The sequence below is a fragment of the Pelmatolapia mariae genome, linkage group LG17 (assembly GCF_036321145.2).
Source record: "Pelmatolapia mariae isolate MD_Pm_ZW linkage group LG17, Pm_UMD_F_2, whole genome shotgun sequence".
Lineage (NCBI taxonomy): Eukaryota > Metazoa > Chordata > Actinopteri > Cichliformes > Cichlidae > Pelmatolapia > Pelmatolapia mariae.
Window position 1 is genome coordinate 11,517,904 of NC_086242.1, and position 15,136 is coordinate 11,533,039.

At 40.3% G+C, this 15,136-nt stretch overlaps 1 protein-coding gene across 2 annotated transcripts in view; it reads right to left on the reverse strand.

Annotated features, from left to right (window-relative positions):
- Window positions 1–15,136, reverse strand: part of plxna4 (plexin A4) — a 239,693-nt gene that overhangs the window by 15,824 nt on the left and 208,733 nt on the right. For both annotated transcript variants that reach the window (XM_063500354.1, XM_063500353.1), the window contains exons 24-28: window positions 14,585–14,731; window positions 13,311–13,470; window positions 8,745–8,848; window positions 4,707–4,806; window positions 2,285–2,475 (exon numbers count right to left, since the gene is read on the reverse strand). In XM_063500354.1, the coding sequence (XP_063356424.1) occupies window positions 2,285–2,475; window positions 4,707–4,806; window positions 8,745–8,848; window positions 13,311–13,470; window positions 14,585–14,731 (702 nt within the window). The remainder of the gene's footprint in view (window positions 1–2,284; window positions 2,476–4,706; window positions 4,807–8,744; window positions 8,849–13,310; window positions 13,471–14,584; window positions 14,732–15,136) is intronic.

Sequence of the window (15,136 nt, forward strand, 5' to 3'; positions counted from 1 at the left end):
TGGTATTATGTAAATGTGCGGGATAACTGTTCTACTATTAGACCTTTGGATGGGCCTATGAGTTCCCATGCTAAACTTGGGAATAAGTATTCCTCCAGATCATGGCAAGCTGTCCAGGTGCAGAGGAAGTGAAGAAACACCAAAAAAACCCACCAAAGTTATGATGATTACCATCCTTCAGTACTGGGATGATGTCAAGCTGATATGGAATTTTGTTTTCTGCAGTGTTTGTAGTGCTCTACATTGGTCCTGCACAATTCAGCCATAGCTCCTAAACACCTTCCAGTGTAGCATGGTAGAGCATTAAGGTACTCTTTGGTAATCTTTTCAGCAGAGTGACCACGGTATGTGTACGTTAAACTTATGTTTAACAGCTACAATAAATCCTTTAAGCTTATAGCTGTTACTCTGGGTTTCTCGTCTATTACTCCACTGTGAATTCATCTTAGCTGGGTGCCCACTTGCAGGCTAAATCGCCTCAAATTATAGGCAATTTGTCTAACTGTGGACAGATAAGTATCTTAACTCCCTGAGAGAACTTGTTTAATCTGTCCAGCTAAATGCAAATCAACAATTCCTGATAATAAAAAATGAGATTCTGTTTTGCAGATCTATAGTGGGATTGGTAGATGGGATGATAACGTGTACTGTTTTAATGTTAAGCATAAACTTTTTCACCCTACATTGCAAATATCTTAATGATGTGTTCAGTATCAATATGAACAACAGAATGAGCAGCGTAGCATTAGTTTAAATCATTTGTGTTTAGATTTTGAGCTTAGATCAAGATAAATAAATATAACTGGAAAGGGTTTCTTATTGCTGTAAATGCTTTTGTGGTTGTAGAGGCTGTTGTTCACCGGAAAGCAAACACGCTTTCATAAAGACAAAACAGCAGCAGCAAAAAAAAGAGGATTTGTTTGCCTATTATCTAGATGTACTATTTCAAAGACAAGTTGGAATTGGCACACCCAAATTAGTTCCATGTTCCTGCTCATTAGCCAACATGTTCCATAAAGGATGATCATCCTGCTTCTTCCCTCTGTGCCTGTTTAATGGATGTGCTACCGGTGTGTTTGAGACACTCCACTTTAGACTCCTGACACTTTTCATTTATATTGCATATATTGCACTGGGTTTATGTTCTCTGTGTTAACAGCTAAACAAAGATATTCAGGAGATGAAAAGCGGAAGTGCTGGTGAATTAAAAAAAACACATCCTAAACATTTTCAACTCACAGCCTCCCACTTTCTTTTACCCTCCCCATATGGCTGTCTGAGTCTGATAGAAAGGGTGTATTGGTGTGGGGGGGAAAAAAAGAGGGACAAGGTGCTTTAAGAGTGGATTGTTCATTTGCATTCAGCTGTTGGATCAAAGTCACATTTTCCTCCAAACCAAATTAACTGTATATCTTTTTTTCTCCTTCTTAGGGGCCATTGTCGCAAGGCGCATTCAAAGAGACCCATTTTATAGTCATTTCTATATTTGCCTGATAATTTTTTTTTATAACAGAAAAACCTTCACTGGTTTCATCGGTCTTTTCTTCTTTACCCTTTTTGATATGCTGCTGCATCAATGCAACAGTAATGAAAAAAGAAAAACAAACAGAAATATCCATTTTCTCGTTCTCACCTGAGGGGATAGAGGAATACATTTGAATAATCTTTTCCACTGAGATGACTCATCCAAAGTAAACATGAATATTTAAATTCAGCAAGGGATTTCTTAGTTATTATAACACGGGGTAAAAGATGGAGTGACCTTTTAGCCTTTCACCTGCTGAACTGCTTCGGTTAAAGATGCTACTGCTGAGTTGGATAACTTTATTTTGTCTGGTTTGATCATATAAATTGTGCGCTTAGCATTGGGTAAATTTAGCAAGTTGCTAGATAAAGGAGACCTATTATGCTTTCCTGATTTTTCTCTTCAAATTAAACATAGGGAAAGTTTATTTGAGTTAATGAGAGAGGATATCCCTAATGTGGTCATTACAGAAATGCAGCTCTGTCTGTGAGCACTGTACCCCACCCAGCAGCTGTTCAGTCTTTCTGTTTGTGAGGGGCAGCTAATCAGAATAAAGATAGCTTAAAAGGAAGTTAAAACATCTTTTTTTTGGATAAAAGGATGGGCTGCACCAAGGCCCAATATAATATAAATAATGATTATTTGGCCTGTGAATCATGCAAAGCATGCTAATAGAGACTAAGAACAAAAATATGGACCTAGAGGTTAGCACAGTAGGTCCTCACAGCTTAGTGTCTCTCCTAAACATAGATTGCTAACCTTGGTGGCCAGAAGTCTTGTCAGGTAGATCTCAGAGACCATCTTGCTCCCGCGGTCGCCCTCTTTCTGGTCTCCGTGCTCGTGGTTCTTAACCAAGTGCCAAACCTTCACCCCACTCTCCAGGTCGGGGGTGATCATAGGAGTACGGGTACGAAGGCTGTCGGGGCTTCCAGTGTACTTGATCATGTTTTCTGTGAGAAACAACACGCTTCAGTTTATGTAATGCTGTTAATTTATGCAAAACACAGAGTCAGATAAGTGTTAGATTTCTTTTATAAGAATTGTGCCTTCATAGTATGATCTATGAATTTATAAAGATGAGTAAAAATCATTTAAAAAGTTTTTTTTGTTGTTTAGATAGTCACAGAAGACAGATTAAAGCTAAAGCAAACTAGTGAAAAGGAAAAAAGAAAACTGACATAAAGGCAAGAATCAGTCACAGGCAGCACAAACACAATAGAAAGAAATGCAACCAGAAAAGCAAAGAAAACTATAACCTGCATGTCAGCAACAGAATGTAGTTTCTTGGTCTGAGGTTTCCAATTTACAGGTGTGTGAGATTGGATATGAAACTTTCAGAAAGTCTGCATGGTTAATTTTTCATGGCTTCTTCTCCAAGTGACAAGACATAGCATTGCCGCCTGACACAAAATCGAACAGGTGTCAGACGAGATGAAATATGTATGGCCCACCCAATGGCCGGAGCGGCGATGACATTTCCAAACACATGGCTCAATGAATGTTTACACAGTGTGAAAAAAATTGATCAGTGGGTGCGGTTTGGAGAGGAGTGCAAAAAAAAAAGAAAGAAAAAAAAAAGAGTGATTTTCACCGTGACAGAAATCAATCTGTCCAGAGAGAGAAGCAGGAGGAGTGTATGGAGAAGAGAGTCTGCGGGAAAATAAGGGACAGCTGGAGACAACAGATACAAAGTGTGTGTGTTTTTATGTGTCTGTGTATTGACTACTCATATTTGATCACAGTATGATCAACTAAAAAAATTAAAAAGCCTGCGTCTCCTATAGGGCACTTCACTGAGCGTTATTTGACTGTAGCTTTGTTACAAGGTTAACAAACCACATACACTATGCAGGACAAGCGTGATACAAAATGTGCTGCTTTGAATTGTTAGCTTTGCCCTTGTGGTATGGCAGAACAGTGTGCTCATTTTGTGGTAATTACTTATTCAAGAAGTTGGAGAGCTGAGGGTGATGCGTAGTGAGTGATACACAGGAGAGAGAGTTTCTCTTTTTTTTTTTATTCTATTCTGATCCAGCTCCACGCGCTCTGTTATATTTCCCGTGTTTCCCTTCTTTTCCTTCTTGTGGTTTTTTGATGGAAACATTACATCAAAGATCAAACACAAAGGTTTCTCCTTTCATTCTCCAACTCAACATGTTATAGAGAATGTTTGTCTGAATCTTTGAACTTTTTTGCACAACTTTCTCACCAGCCCCACTCCTCTTCCTCCTCCTGCTGCTGCTCTTCAGCAGCTCTATTAAATTCACCCTTGTCTATTTCTTCACTATTTGGCTATTGTACTCAGGGAGAGTTCAAAGTCACTCTGAAGTACCACACTAGTTGTGAAGTGCATCACACTTGCATTTGAAGTCAGTCCCTTTAAAAAAAAATAAATAAAAAAAATATAAAAAAAAAAATATATATATATATATATATATATATATATATATATATACATATATATATATATATAGTGGGGTGTGTATGGAGGGGGGTATTCCTGGCATCCTCCTTCTCTCCCTCTTCTGTTGCACCACTCACCTTGCCCTATCTGGTCTAATTTAGAGCTGGAGAGCTGAGGTGAGACCATATGGAGATGAGACAATGCTAATAACGTGGCACCACATTTGAAATGTCTGAAGTGTTTGTGACCAGTGAGGCTTAGCCCTTTGATCATCAACAAACTTGATGGTTTTGCAGGTTCAAGGAGACGTGTAGAAGGCACACAGGAAAAAACACAGGCACATGGAAGGATAAGAGGAGCCACTTTGGATTCTCAAGAGGCCGGAACAACTGAGGAAAGAGTGCGTTTTTGTCTCTTTATATTTTAGAAATCTTGTATTTCTGGTCTGCCACTGCTGACATGCAGGGTCCTCAGGTGATACCATCCACTGCTACAGGGTCAGTGAGTTACTCTAACAGCACCGGATTATTAAAAAAATGGACAAATTCAATATTATTATACCTTGAGTGGATTGTTTTATTTCAAATAACTGTAAACGTATATTTTTGCTAATAATTTTCATTTGCATTACCAAGCATCAGTTCCTAAGATATTTCTTTTACTGAGTTATGAATACATTAAAAAACAAAATACATATAGTTTCTAAAGCAAACTCGGTCCAGCTAAGAAAGTGGCTCTGATAACTGAAACTTATGGTACAGAAAGAGGCCGGCTTACCATATTTACTTGCAGAAGTTCGGGACACGGTGGAGTTATTTACAGAGTTGTAGGCTGTAACTTGCTTGGGAACCAAGGCCATTACTGCATTATCAGGTACCTGAAACACAAATATAATGTAAATCTCTCTTCAAAACAATAGCAATTTTCTGTGGTATTTCTTTCCCCATTTGTACACATTTCTGACACAACCACTAAGAATAGGAAAAAAAACATATCACTGCGTAGGTGTCACTTTCTGTATTTCCTTCCATCTATTCTTGTTTCGGGTGAATAAACAGAGAATATCTTATTACCCTTATGTGTTTTGCTTTGCCCACACATACATATGATGACTGACAGTGGGAGGGAGAGTTTAGCAGAGCATTGTGCAGGCCTGTGTGAGAGAGGATGTCACAAAGTCTCTATTCAATAATACCTTCCCTCTAGGGTGGCGTGTTTGTGTGTGTGTTTGAGAGCATGTGTATGAAGATGTGAAGTGTGAGTGTCTGTGGAAATAAGTGTGCGGAAATGAATGAATGAATCAGTCAATTGCATGCTCCTCCTTCCCCAGTCTGCCAAATAGGATTCAATTAATGAAACTGGGATGCAGCCTCTCCCACCAGTACACACACACACACACACACACACACACACACACAGAATGTCTCTATTCTACATAAAATGACTACCCAGGCTGCAGGCTAAGCCCGGGTTAATTGAAGTGATCTTTATCATCGTGTGGGTGGATGCAACCGGGGGGTGTGGGGACTTCAGCCCATGAATGTGTATGTGTGTGAGGTCCAGGGCGTTATTAAGATTGCGTTGTTATTTCACCCTTTCACTCAATCTGCTCCTTATGCATAATATGTTTATATCATTGTCTGTAGGAGGCCCACAGGGCAGATCTCCTCCCTGATCACTGCTCTTATATGTCGAACCCATATGAAATAAGCAGAGCGCAGTGGAACATAATAGAATGTGAAAAAGAAGGAGTGGCATTTGGGGAAATAACATTTGGAGAATAAAGGCAGAAAACAGAGCACACTTTCCTGAAAGAGAGGAGGCGGAGAGAAATGTCTCATTATGGGCCTGAAAGATCAGATATGGAAAATGCCATTTCTTCTTTTCTTTTGCTTGTAGCTACCATGTGACGTTTTCCCGAATGAGAAGTTTCCACTTAGTTTGTGATGCAAACTGTGACAGTACAACCAAGTGCGGGGGGAGTTTGGCTAGTGGCAGATCAAAGCAGATTAGTGTAATAAAGAACAGCACATGATTCTATTCAGTGTGTCTGGTTGGCCATATTAGGTTCAGATTGGACAAACAATACTGATGGAAAATGTCTGAAGGAAATGGCAAAATATAGCTGCACATCTGGGTTCTTTAAGATGGCATCAATCAATAGAGTGCATCAATGGATTTGATTTCCTTCACAACGATCTATGGATTTCAAATCAGATCATTTCAAAGAAATCAAGTCAGTTACAGAAGATTGGAAATGCTAAATATGGGACTGCAGATGCCCTTGACTGAAGCTTGAATGTGTTTGTGATGTCCCCTCCCTTTCTAGCTCTTTGTTTAGCCTCCTGACAATTTCACAGACGATGCCATGTTTTTTTTTCCTCCCTCTCTCGGTCTGTCAAGGATAAGGTGCCCTTATTCCCCAGCCTGAAAAAATGAATTAACTTCTGTCTTCATTATCTTATCTCCGATTTGAATCAGCTCCCTAATCCATTCCACCCACGCTTCATACTCTCAGCCTGTTGACACTCGCTGCTGCTGACATTTAATTTAGGCACCACGTAAACTGCACTTGGAGGGCACAGTCGCTACTTGCTCAACTGCTTGAATTATTAACACCTTATTGACAATACAGGCCTGTTTCCCCATCCAAACTCCTTCCATGTGACTGGATGTGCAGTTATGAGTCATGTGGCACAAAACACCTGCCGATTCGTGTCAAAGTCTCTGTGTAAATGCACCGATGTATTTAATGAGTGACACATCTTTGTATTTTGTGCATTTGTCTTCGTTTGACGGTCTCTGACCAGTGATGTGTGTCCACGCCAACATTAATCAAATTCAAAAACAAGATGATCCCCGGAGGCAGCACACCTGAAGCCCACTCCACACAGGGGATTACTCCTAAGTGTCACTGTGCTGTTGGCAAGTTCCTTGCCTCACCTTGTGAGCCAGGCAGATAACATGTGGTGTATAAGGGGATGTCCTTATCTGTCAAGTACTTGACAGATAACTGCAATAAGTGAACTCTGAATTATGTAGTCAGCTTAAGGAAAAGGTGAAGATGAGTTGCAAAAGGACCCACAGATAATGAGATGATGTGTAGTAAAGAAAAGAGAGACAGATAGATTGTATGCATTACTAAATGCCAGGTGCTTGTGCTCACTATCAAATTTTCTTCTAAATGTTTAAAGTGATACATTTCAGGTTTGCTGCTGAAATGCAATAAAAACTTTTCTAACTTTCTTTAAAGTTTGTGCAATTTCAAAACTTTGTGACTCAGCCCATAAAAATATGAAATAAATAAATAAATAATAAAACTACCCGATTCTAATTTTGACCAAAAAAAAAAGGTTTGGCATGTAAAGTTGTCCATGTCTAATGTAGATTTTCAGCTCAGGATAGGATACACGCGCATGCTTGATGTCATTTGACATTCACATGTGCAGCATGGGTTTGTCCATGAGGAGGAAGTGTCTGAGAGAAAGGACTGATGTCATGTATGCCTTTAGGTGCTACACATTATGCTCCTTGCAATTTTGTGCTCTTGCTCAAAATGGTATTTAAGTTAAGAACTGCTGTTTTTACACGCTGTGGAGACACAGCACGTAGAACAAACCCACAAGTGCATGTGGGTAAGAAGGCGATCTAAAAACAGAAGCTACATTAAAAGCAATATGTCTGTGAAGGTTCTCAGTCATCCAGGTCATCGTAGTCTAAGGAGCTTGGAGAAAAGCGTCTGGACTTCTTAAAGTTGCTTGAAGACGTTTCACCTCTCATCCGAGAAGCTTCTTCAGTTCTAAGGTCAAATGGCCGAGAGTCCCAGATTTAAACCCAGTGGGAGTATCCCCCCAAAGAGGGACAAAGGACCCCCTGGTGATCCTCTAATCACATGAGCCAAGGTGTGAAAGCGGGTGTGGGACCTAATCAGCCAGGGTTTCGGGTGAGCTCATTGTGAAACCTGGCCCCACCCTATCAATGTGAATTCCTGAGGTCAGATGGCCCAGAATGTGAGTGGGCATTAAGGCGTCTGGGGAGGGAACTCAAAACTGGATTATAGATGTCAGACAGTTGGTGTCGTAAACCACCGCCTCTGTTCAAAGATGGTCGCTCACAGTGGACATCCCCAGACGCCTTAATGCCCACTCACATTCTGGGCCATCTGACCTCAGGAATTCACATGATAGGGTGGGGCCAGGTTTCACAATGAACTCACCCGAAACCCTGGCTGATTAGGTCCCACACCCGCTTTCACACCTTGGCTCATGTGATTAGAGGATCACCAGGGGGTCCCTTTGTCCCTCTTTGGGGGGATACTCCCACTGGGTTTAAATCTGGGACTCTCGGCCATTTGACCTTAGAACTGAAGAAGCTTCTCGGATGAGAGCTGAAACGTCTTCAAGCAACTTTAAGAAGTCCAGACGCTTTTCTCCAAGCTCCTTAGACTACATTAAAAGCAGTGCTTTGCTGCCCCAAGAGGCTATCTATAAACAAAGATCTGCCATTTTTTATTTAATGACAGTATTTCTTTTTTTAATGGGTGTAGTTGTGGAACTTTAATTACACCTTGTAATGTGAATTTCTGTACTCTATTAACTACAAGCCCGAAATTATAAGGTTCAAAGTTTCAGCTGACACTATTCTCTGTGCGATGTGGTGTAAAACTTTACAAAAACTTTGATTTTCACATGTACATTGGCGTTCTACACCATCGACAAACAAAGCAAACGTTCGTAACTATTAAATCACTGGAACACAATAATGAGTTTAATACAGGATCCAGCTGCATTTTTCTGTATACCACTAAAAGCGTACCTGATAATGGGACAGCATGTTCAGTCTCTTCCAGTCACCTTCAATCTTTGTGGTGATGTCCTCATCCTGCAGGATCATGCGCTGTCCTCGACCCTGACGCCACTCTGCAATTGAGATGGAATAAAAAAAAAAAAAAATCAATCAAATATTTCAAATAATCTTCTTATAGAAATCCATCAGACCAGGTGCAGAAATAATCCTTTAGGAGACACAAATGCAAAACATAAAATAGAGATGTAATGATTACACAAATACTTGATATCTCTGAAAAGTTAGAAGACCTCACCTTGCAGCATGTATAGTCATCCCTTTCTCAGTTCATTCTGTCGCTCTCCGGAGTTTATCTTTATACCCCTTTCTACTTCTACTCGTCTCTCCACATAAGAGCACTATATCCCAAATTACACAACAGCCAGACTGACTGTCCTTGAGGAGTCCACAGAGGGAAAACAGACGATGCCAAACAGAAAAGTCTGAGTGTTATGCTTTCAGGCCTCCCCCAAAATAGTGATACCTTCATCAAGTTCAGGGATCCAGTCAAACAAAACATACACAATCCATCCCACACACAGCTCGTTCAACTGATTATGTTTACTCTTTAAAAATCTCATCATATAATTTAGGGAACTACCATTCCTTCATATAAGAAACATATTTTTTGTAAGAAAAAAAATGGTTTTGTGTTATAAGGTTGAAAAGTTCTGATAGCTCTAGTTTTCTTGGCTTCTTTTTATAGCTTGTGCCTAATTCTGTTAGTCAGATATATTCGGATTCTACACTGGCTGTTTCTCTGTGTAGCAATCCGAGTCTCCCTATGGGCTAAAAAGTTAGTTTCTAACTCTGGCTTCAGTTTGCAATTCTTAGATGAAGAACAAGCACACACCAGAGGAAAAAAAAAAAGCACAACTTTTTTCTAATAAGAGTGTCAAATATTAATTTTATCATCATCTTGATCTCTTTTTCTAATAAGACTGAATAAAGTCAAAAGGACATAAAAGGTCTTTGGGTTGGGTAAATGGTTAGCAAACAGGTAGAACTAAAACAGAAAAGGCTTCTGTGCTAGACAGCTACAAAAGGCGAGTTAAATTAATCACCCACTGTACTCTTTTTTTTTTTTTTTTTTTTTAAATGAAGCTCGCCCTCTTTGCTCTTTTCTCCATTTGTTTTGCTGGTGTACTCGATGGCTGTGAATATAGGGTTTGTGCACTTCTTTTTCTACCCACAGAACTAGCCTTCATGTTTCAGCCTCTGAAGGTACTACTGGTTCCTGTGCTTCCTTCATCAAACTTTCATCTTCATCCCGCTGCCAAGCTGCTCTTAATGTTGTTCAGAATCTCCACCGAGGCGGACCACAAAACAATTCAGCGAGACAACAAAATTGCGAAAAAATTGTGCAACTTCAATACCCAGAGTCTGCTGACCATCTAATTTCCATGCTTTTCAAAACAAGCGACTTCCAGTCCGCGTTTTTCAATGACTAGGAAGGCTTTTACATGACCTTACATCCAAATTACATCTGCATTACATATACAACAGGCCTTGTAAATCTGCGCAACCTCACTACAAAGCAAAACAAAAGCTTTGATAGAAACATCTCACGATACCCCAGCAACATTATCATAAGTGAAAAAGGAAAGCCATCTTGAAAACAAACAGGCAGATGATTTCTCTATTCTTTTTGCAGACATCATGGGCTTTATGAATATGTTATTGTGCCTGCACTACTTGCTGAGCTTCCCACTTCTGTCGACCACTGTCATCTCCTATTCTGATCACAAACAGAGAAACAAAGCGGCAATCACTGCGGTGCTTGGTGAGGCCTGTCTTTGGAGGATTGACCAGAATTGTGTTAGCAACTGAAAAATCTGCTGGAAATACAGATTCTCCTGTTGTTTGTCTATACAGTTCATCTTCCCATAAAGATGCAAATAAGCGCCTGTCTCCAGGCAGGGCTCAACAGACGAACGGGGAACAAAAAGAACGAGAGGAAGGAACAAATAAAAGCATAAACCTGGTGTGGAAACTGCAACAAAGTGAGATCACACGCATTCCCAAATCCAGTGGTATCTACTCAGGCTGTGTGTGTCTCTCTCTCTGTGTGTGTGTACACTTAGTCTTCAGGGGAATGAATAACAGCTGATGGTAAAGTGAAAGGCTGAAGGTGACTGTGGTACTTGACAAAGAGGCAAGACACAGGCTTGCTACTGGCAGCATTTGCACAAAGACACCAAGACACACAGGGCTTACTTCTTTGTTCCTAGGTCCTATCTTCACTTGTACTCTACAGAGGACTACAGCAGAGGGCAGTGGAATTAAAAACAATACCCCAGGATAACAACGCTTCTGTCAAGTTTATCTCAAGACAGGCCTGCAAAAATCCTATTATCCTTATCAACAACTGTAATCAGTCTGTGTGTCAGAAGTTACAAAAGCCACTGGTGTTACCTGTACATGTAAAACAGTTAGAAAATAAAGTGAAATAGAAGATGCGTTTCCACTGAAGAGTTATCATCAGTGTTAATTGTGCAATACCAGGAAAAAAAAACAACCTACAGGCGTGAACGGATATGTCAAACCTGTTTTAAGTCTACTAATGGACTCGTGATTAAGAGAGAAACTTCTTCTAATCTCTGCAGCAGGTGTTAGAAATACGTTTTAATAAAGTTTCTTTTTAACATTATTTGCAATGTCTACTCATAACAGAGTTGTTACACTCCTCATTAGATGAATACAAGCACTAACCCCACCGTGTGAAGGCTTAACCAAGATGTAGGAGTGTTTAGTATTGAAGGTAAAATTGCTACATGCTTACACAACACAGTTTCAGTTAGGGAGACGCTGCCTTGGCCATGTGTGGGGGTATAACATAGTGTTCCTATACTGCTGATAGCGTAACTAGATACAAACTTTGAGGTACCGGTTAGAACTGACACTAATGTAGAGATAAAACATGTCTGGTAACAAGTGTAGAGTAGGTAGGCATTTTCTCACACAGGACAAGAGCCCAGATTGAGGACAAGACCAATGCCAAGAGGAAGGACCACGAGGAGAATGACTCAGGGAGTGCTAAACCACGGCCTCTTCCCAGCGATAACCAATCACAGATATATGCGTGTCTGATATATGTTTTGAATTATAAATATTTTTCCACTTTTCTGTGTGCAGACTGCCTGATATAGAGAAGTCCACAGCTGTGCAACTCAAATCTTTAACCGTTTGATAATAAAATAGTGTGAACTACTAGATTGTCGCCTGAACTTCAGTCAGAAAAAAAGAACACCACACAAGTGGGGTGCAAAATGTTTAGACAGCACTGAAAAAATAACCAAATTGCTCTATACACGTGTTCTCTTCTGCTTACATTTATTCATTCTCTACCTTATGCTTCACGCACACACACACACACACACACACACACACACACACACACACACACACACACACACACACACAAAAACACTCACACTGAGCGAGTGACCAGAGAACTCCAATTGCCAATTCCCTCTTGTAATAAAACAATAATAGAACAACACGTCCTGCCCAAATGGGGCCATAAAACAATTTCATCCAGGAGTGTTGTCAAAAGGCTAAACTAATCTTTTTACTTAGCTGTCTCAGACAGATTCCCTGTGGTATATTCCTAGCCCATCTGAGAGCTGAGGTTGGTTATAAATATGCTATTACCAAAAAACAACAGGGGTTTGAAAAAATCCATCTGGCAAAATTAAACCATAAAAAGCAACAGTCCACAGTGAAAAGACAGCCTGTAGGTATTTGGCAGGACAACAATAACGGATAACAATATTATGCTCACATGTAGTAGGGGTGTGCATGTGTACCCTACACCAATAAAGGTGTACCAGAACCCCTGAGCACTACAGTAGGGTGTCTTGCCAAGAAGGTACATAATTGCACCTCTTTCCCCTAACAGTGGCCCATTAAAGTAATTACTTGCATTAGGAAGGAAGGAAAGAAACACACAGAGAAGGAAGGGAAGAAATAAAAAGGAGAGGAATGGCTCGCTGAGCGTCTCAATTGATTAGCTGATCAATCATCTGACTCAGACGCTAGTTGACGTGTGAGTCGATCGATGGGAAGTTTTGGGAGGAGAGAGACCAATCTCAGACATCTGAGCCATCACAGCCAGGAAGTCAAGTCTCCTGAGGTTAAAAAAAAGCAACTTCTCTATATCTAAGAGGACTTTACTTTTTAAGAAGGCCTGGGTAGAGTGGGGAAGATTAAAAAAAATAAATAAAAAAAAATCGATGTCTGTCTCAGCTCAGCCAGCCTTCTCCAGGCACACGAATAAATGATTTCTATATTTCATATATTTTTTTTGTCTTTTTGTGTTTTATTCTTGTTTGTATTTTCTTCTGGACCATTGAGTCCATAATAAACGCTGTCTGATCTGAAACACTGAATCTTAAGAACTGTTTTGATAAGCTGAACAGTATCTAAAGGAATGTGAAGGAGCTAGATCTCCAAATCATAGAATTATTTCAGATTTCTATTTCATTATTCTATTTTTTTCCACACTGTTCACATAAACAAGGCAAAGATTCATACCCAGGTCCATATCAGACGCTTTCAGGCGGTGTGAATGCGGGACGTTCTTGTAGATGGCATCCAGTATCTTCTCCTTCACTTGGCTTATGGTGTCACAGTTTAGCACCTTAACCTGGATCTCTGGACTCTTCTCATTTTCTGGATGTATGCAGTTTACCACCTGAAACACGCACAAAACCGTCACTGTGGTGAGTCTAATAAGGACTTGCGGGTTAAACGGTATCATAAGGTTTTATTTTACAGATGCAAAATGGATCTTTCGGAATATATACTAAAAACAAGTTGATTTACAGCAAGGTAAAAAAAAAAAAGGTGTACGAAATGTAAGGTTGTTGACAGCTTTGCAGGAAATAGGTTTGTGTGTTTTATGTTAATAATGATGATTGGTGCTCAGTGGAAATGCAATAATTCTGTGCCTGCCAAGGGGTCCGTGAGAGAACTGCGGGAAAAGAAAATATTCACTATGGAAACTGCTCTTTTCTCAGAGCTTGAGACGAGAGTAATTTGCTACCTGAACTGATGAGCACTAAAGCAGCTAATTATAATAATATTATCATATTCATCAGCTCTTACAGTACTGCCTTTGGGTGTTGGTGGCAATACCTGAATTACAAGATGAGCACAAATACACGTTAAAGGGGTGAGAGAATAAATGCCTCATCTTTTATATAAGCATCATTCCAAACACGTATGCCCATGTTGTACATAAAATGAAAAATTCTCTTTAAAAGGGTTAACTATGGGTAGTTTCTAGACATTTTTCTACTGCAAGAACTAGGGTGGGTAGAAAACTATTGGTGTTGGAAAAGACAATGTGAAATATGCATGTAAATCTGTACTCCCAGAATGCTGAGTACAAACTGGTCTGACACTAGAAAAGAAAACCGAACAATGTCTAAGTTTCCCCTCCAGAAACAACAACGGTCACAGTGGAGCCAGGATAACAGACAGATCTGGGCAGTAAATCAGAGGTTCCATGAGGAGTGAGCTTCATCGTCTGTGCGCTTGTGCAGACACATACACAAACATAGTCTATTTCCTTCCTCCTCATCCCAAAGCCCTGCTCTTTTGCTTGACAGCTCGGGTCTCAACAGGAAGTGAGGTCGCCACTCCCGTGCCCCCTTCATGTCAAGCGTAACAACGACAACTTTGTGTCCCATTGCAAATCTCATGACCGACCACCCATAACCACCCTTTTACTCTCGCCTTGTCCCCGAAAGCATATTAAGTGTCCCCAGTGAGCCCTTGGACCCGTGGGCAGGTGAACCCCTTACCAGCGTCTTGTAGTCAATCTGTTGTCTGATGAGCTTGTCTTCACTGAGCGAGTAGCGTGCCTCTCCTGTGATGGAGTCAATGGGGCCTTTTTCCATCTGCTGCTTGATGGCACAGAAGAGGGAGAAAAGAGGCTCGCCTGCACACTCCTGTGAAGAGATTTGACGAAAGGGGGACGTTTGGAAAAGAATGAAGAAATTTTAAAGCCTTTTTTCTGCGCTCAGCTCACTGACAGCGAAGCGTAATTTTGTCTCAGAAGATAAAATTTTGTGGGTGTTTTTTATAACCGCTTTACTTCCAAGTGTTGCTGAGTAAGACTTATAAACGTCATGTTCCCGATAATATTGCACCTGTTTCACCTAAATTAAAGAAAATTGTACCACCTATCAATATAGAGCCGTTGCTGCAGTTAGGGGAAGGTTTGATGGATAAACAGTTTAAAAAAAAAGTGAAAACCCTCCCCTGCGATTTTCCCTCCCCAAGACACTCCTGTTTATCAAAAAGAAGAGACTGGCCATTTATCATTGTTTATATTTATCTCCTCCAGCTGCAGA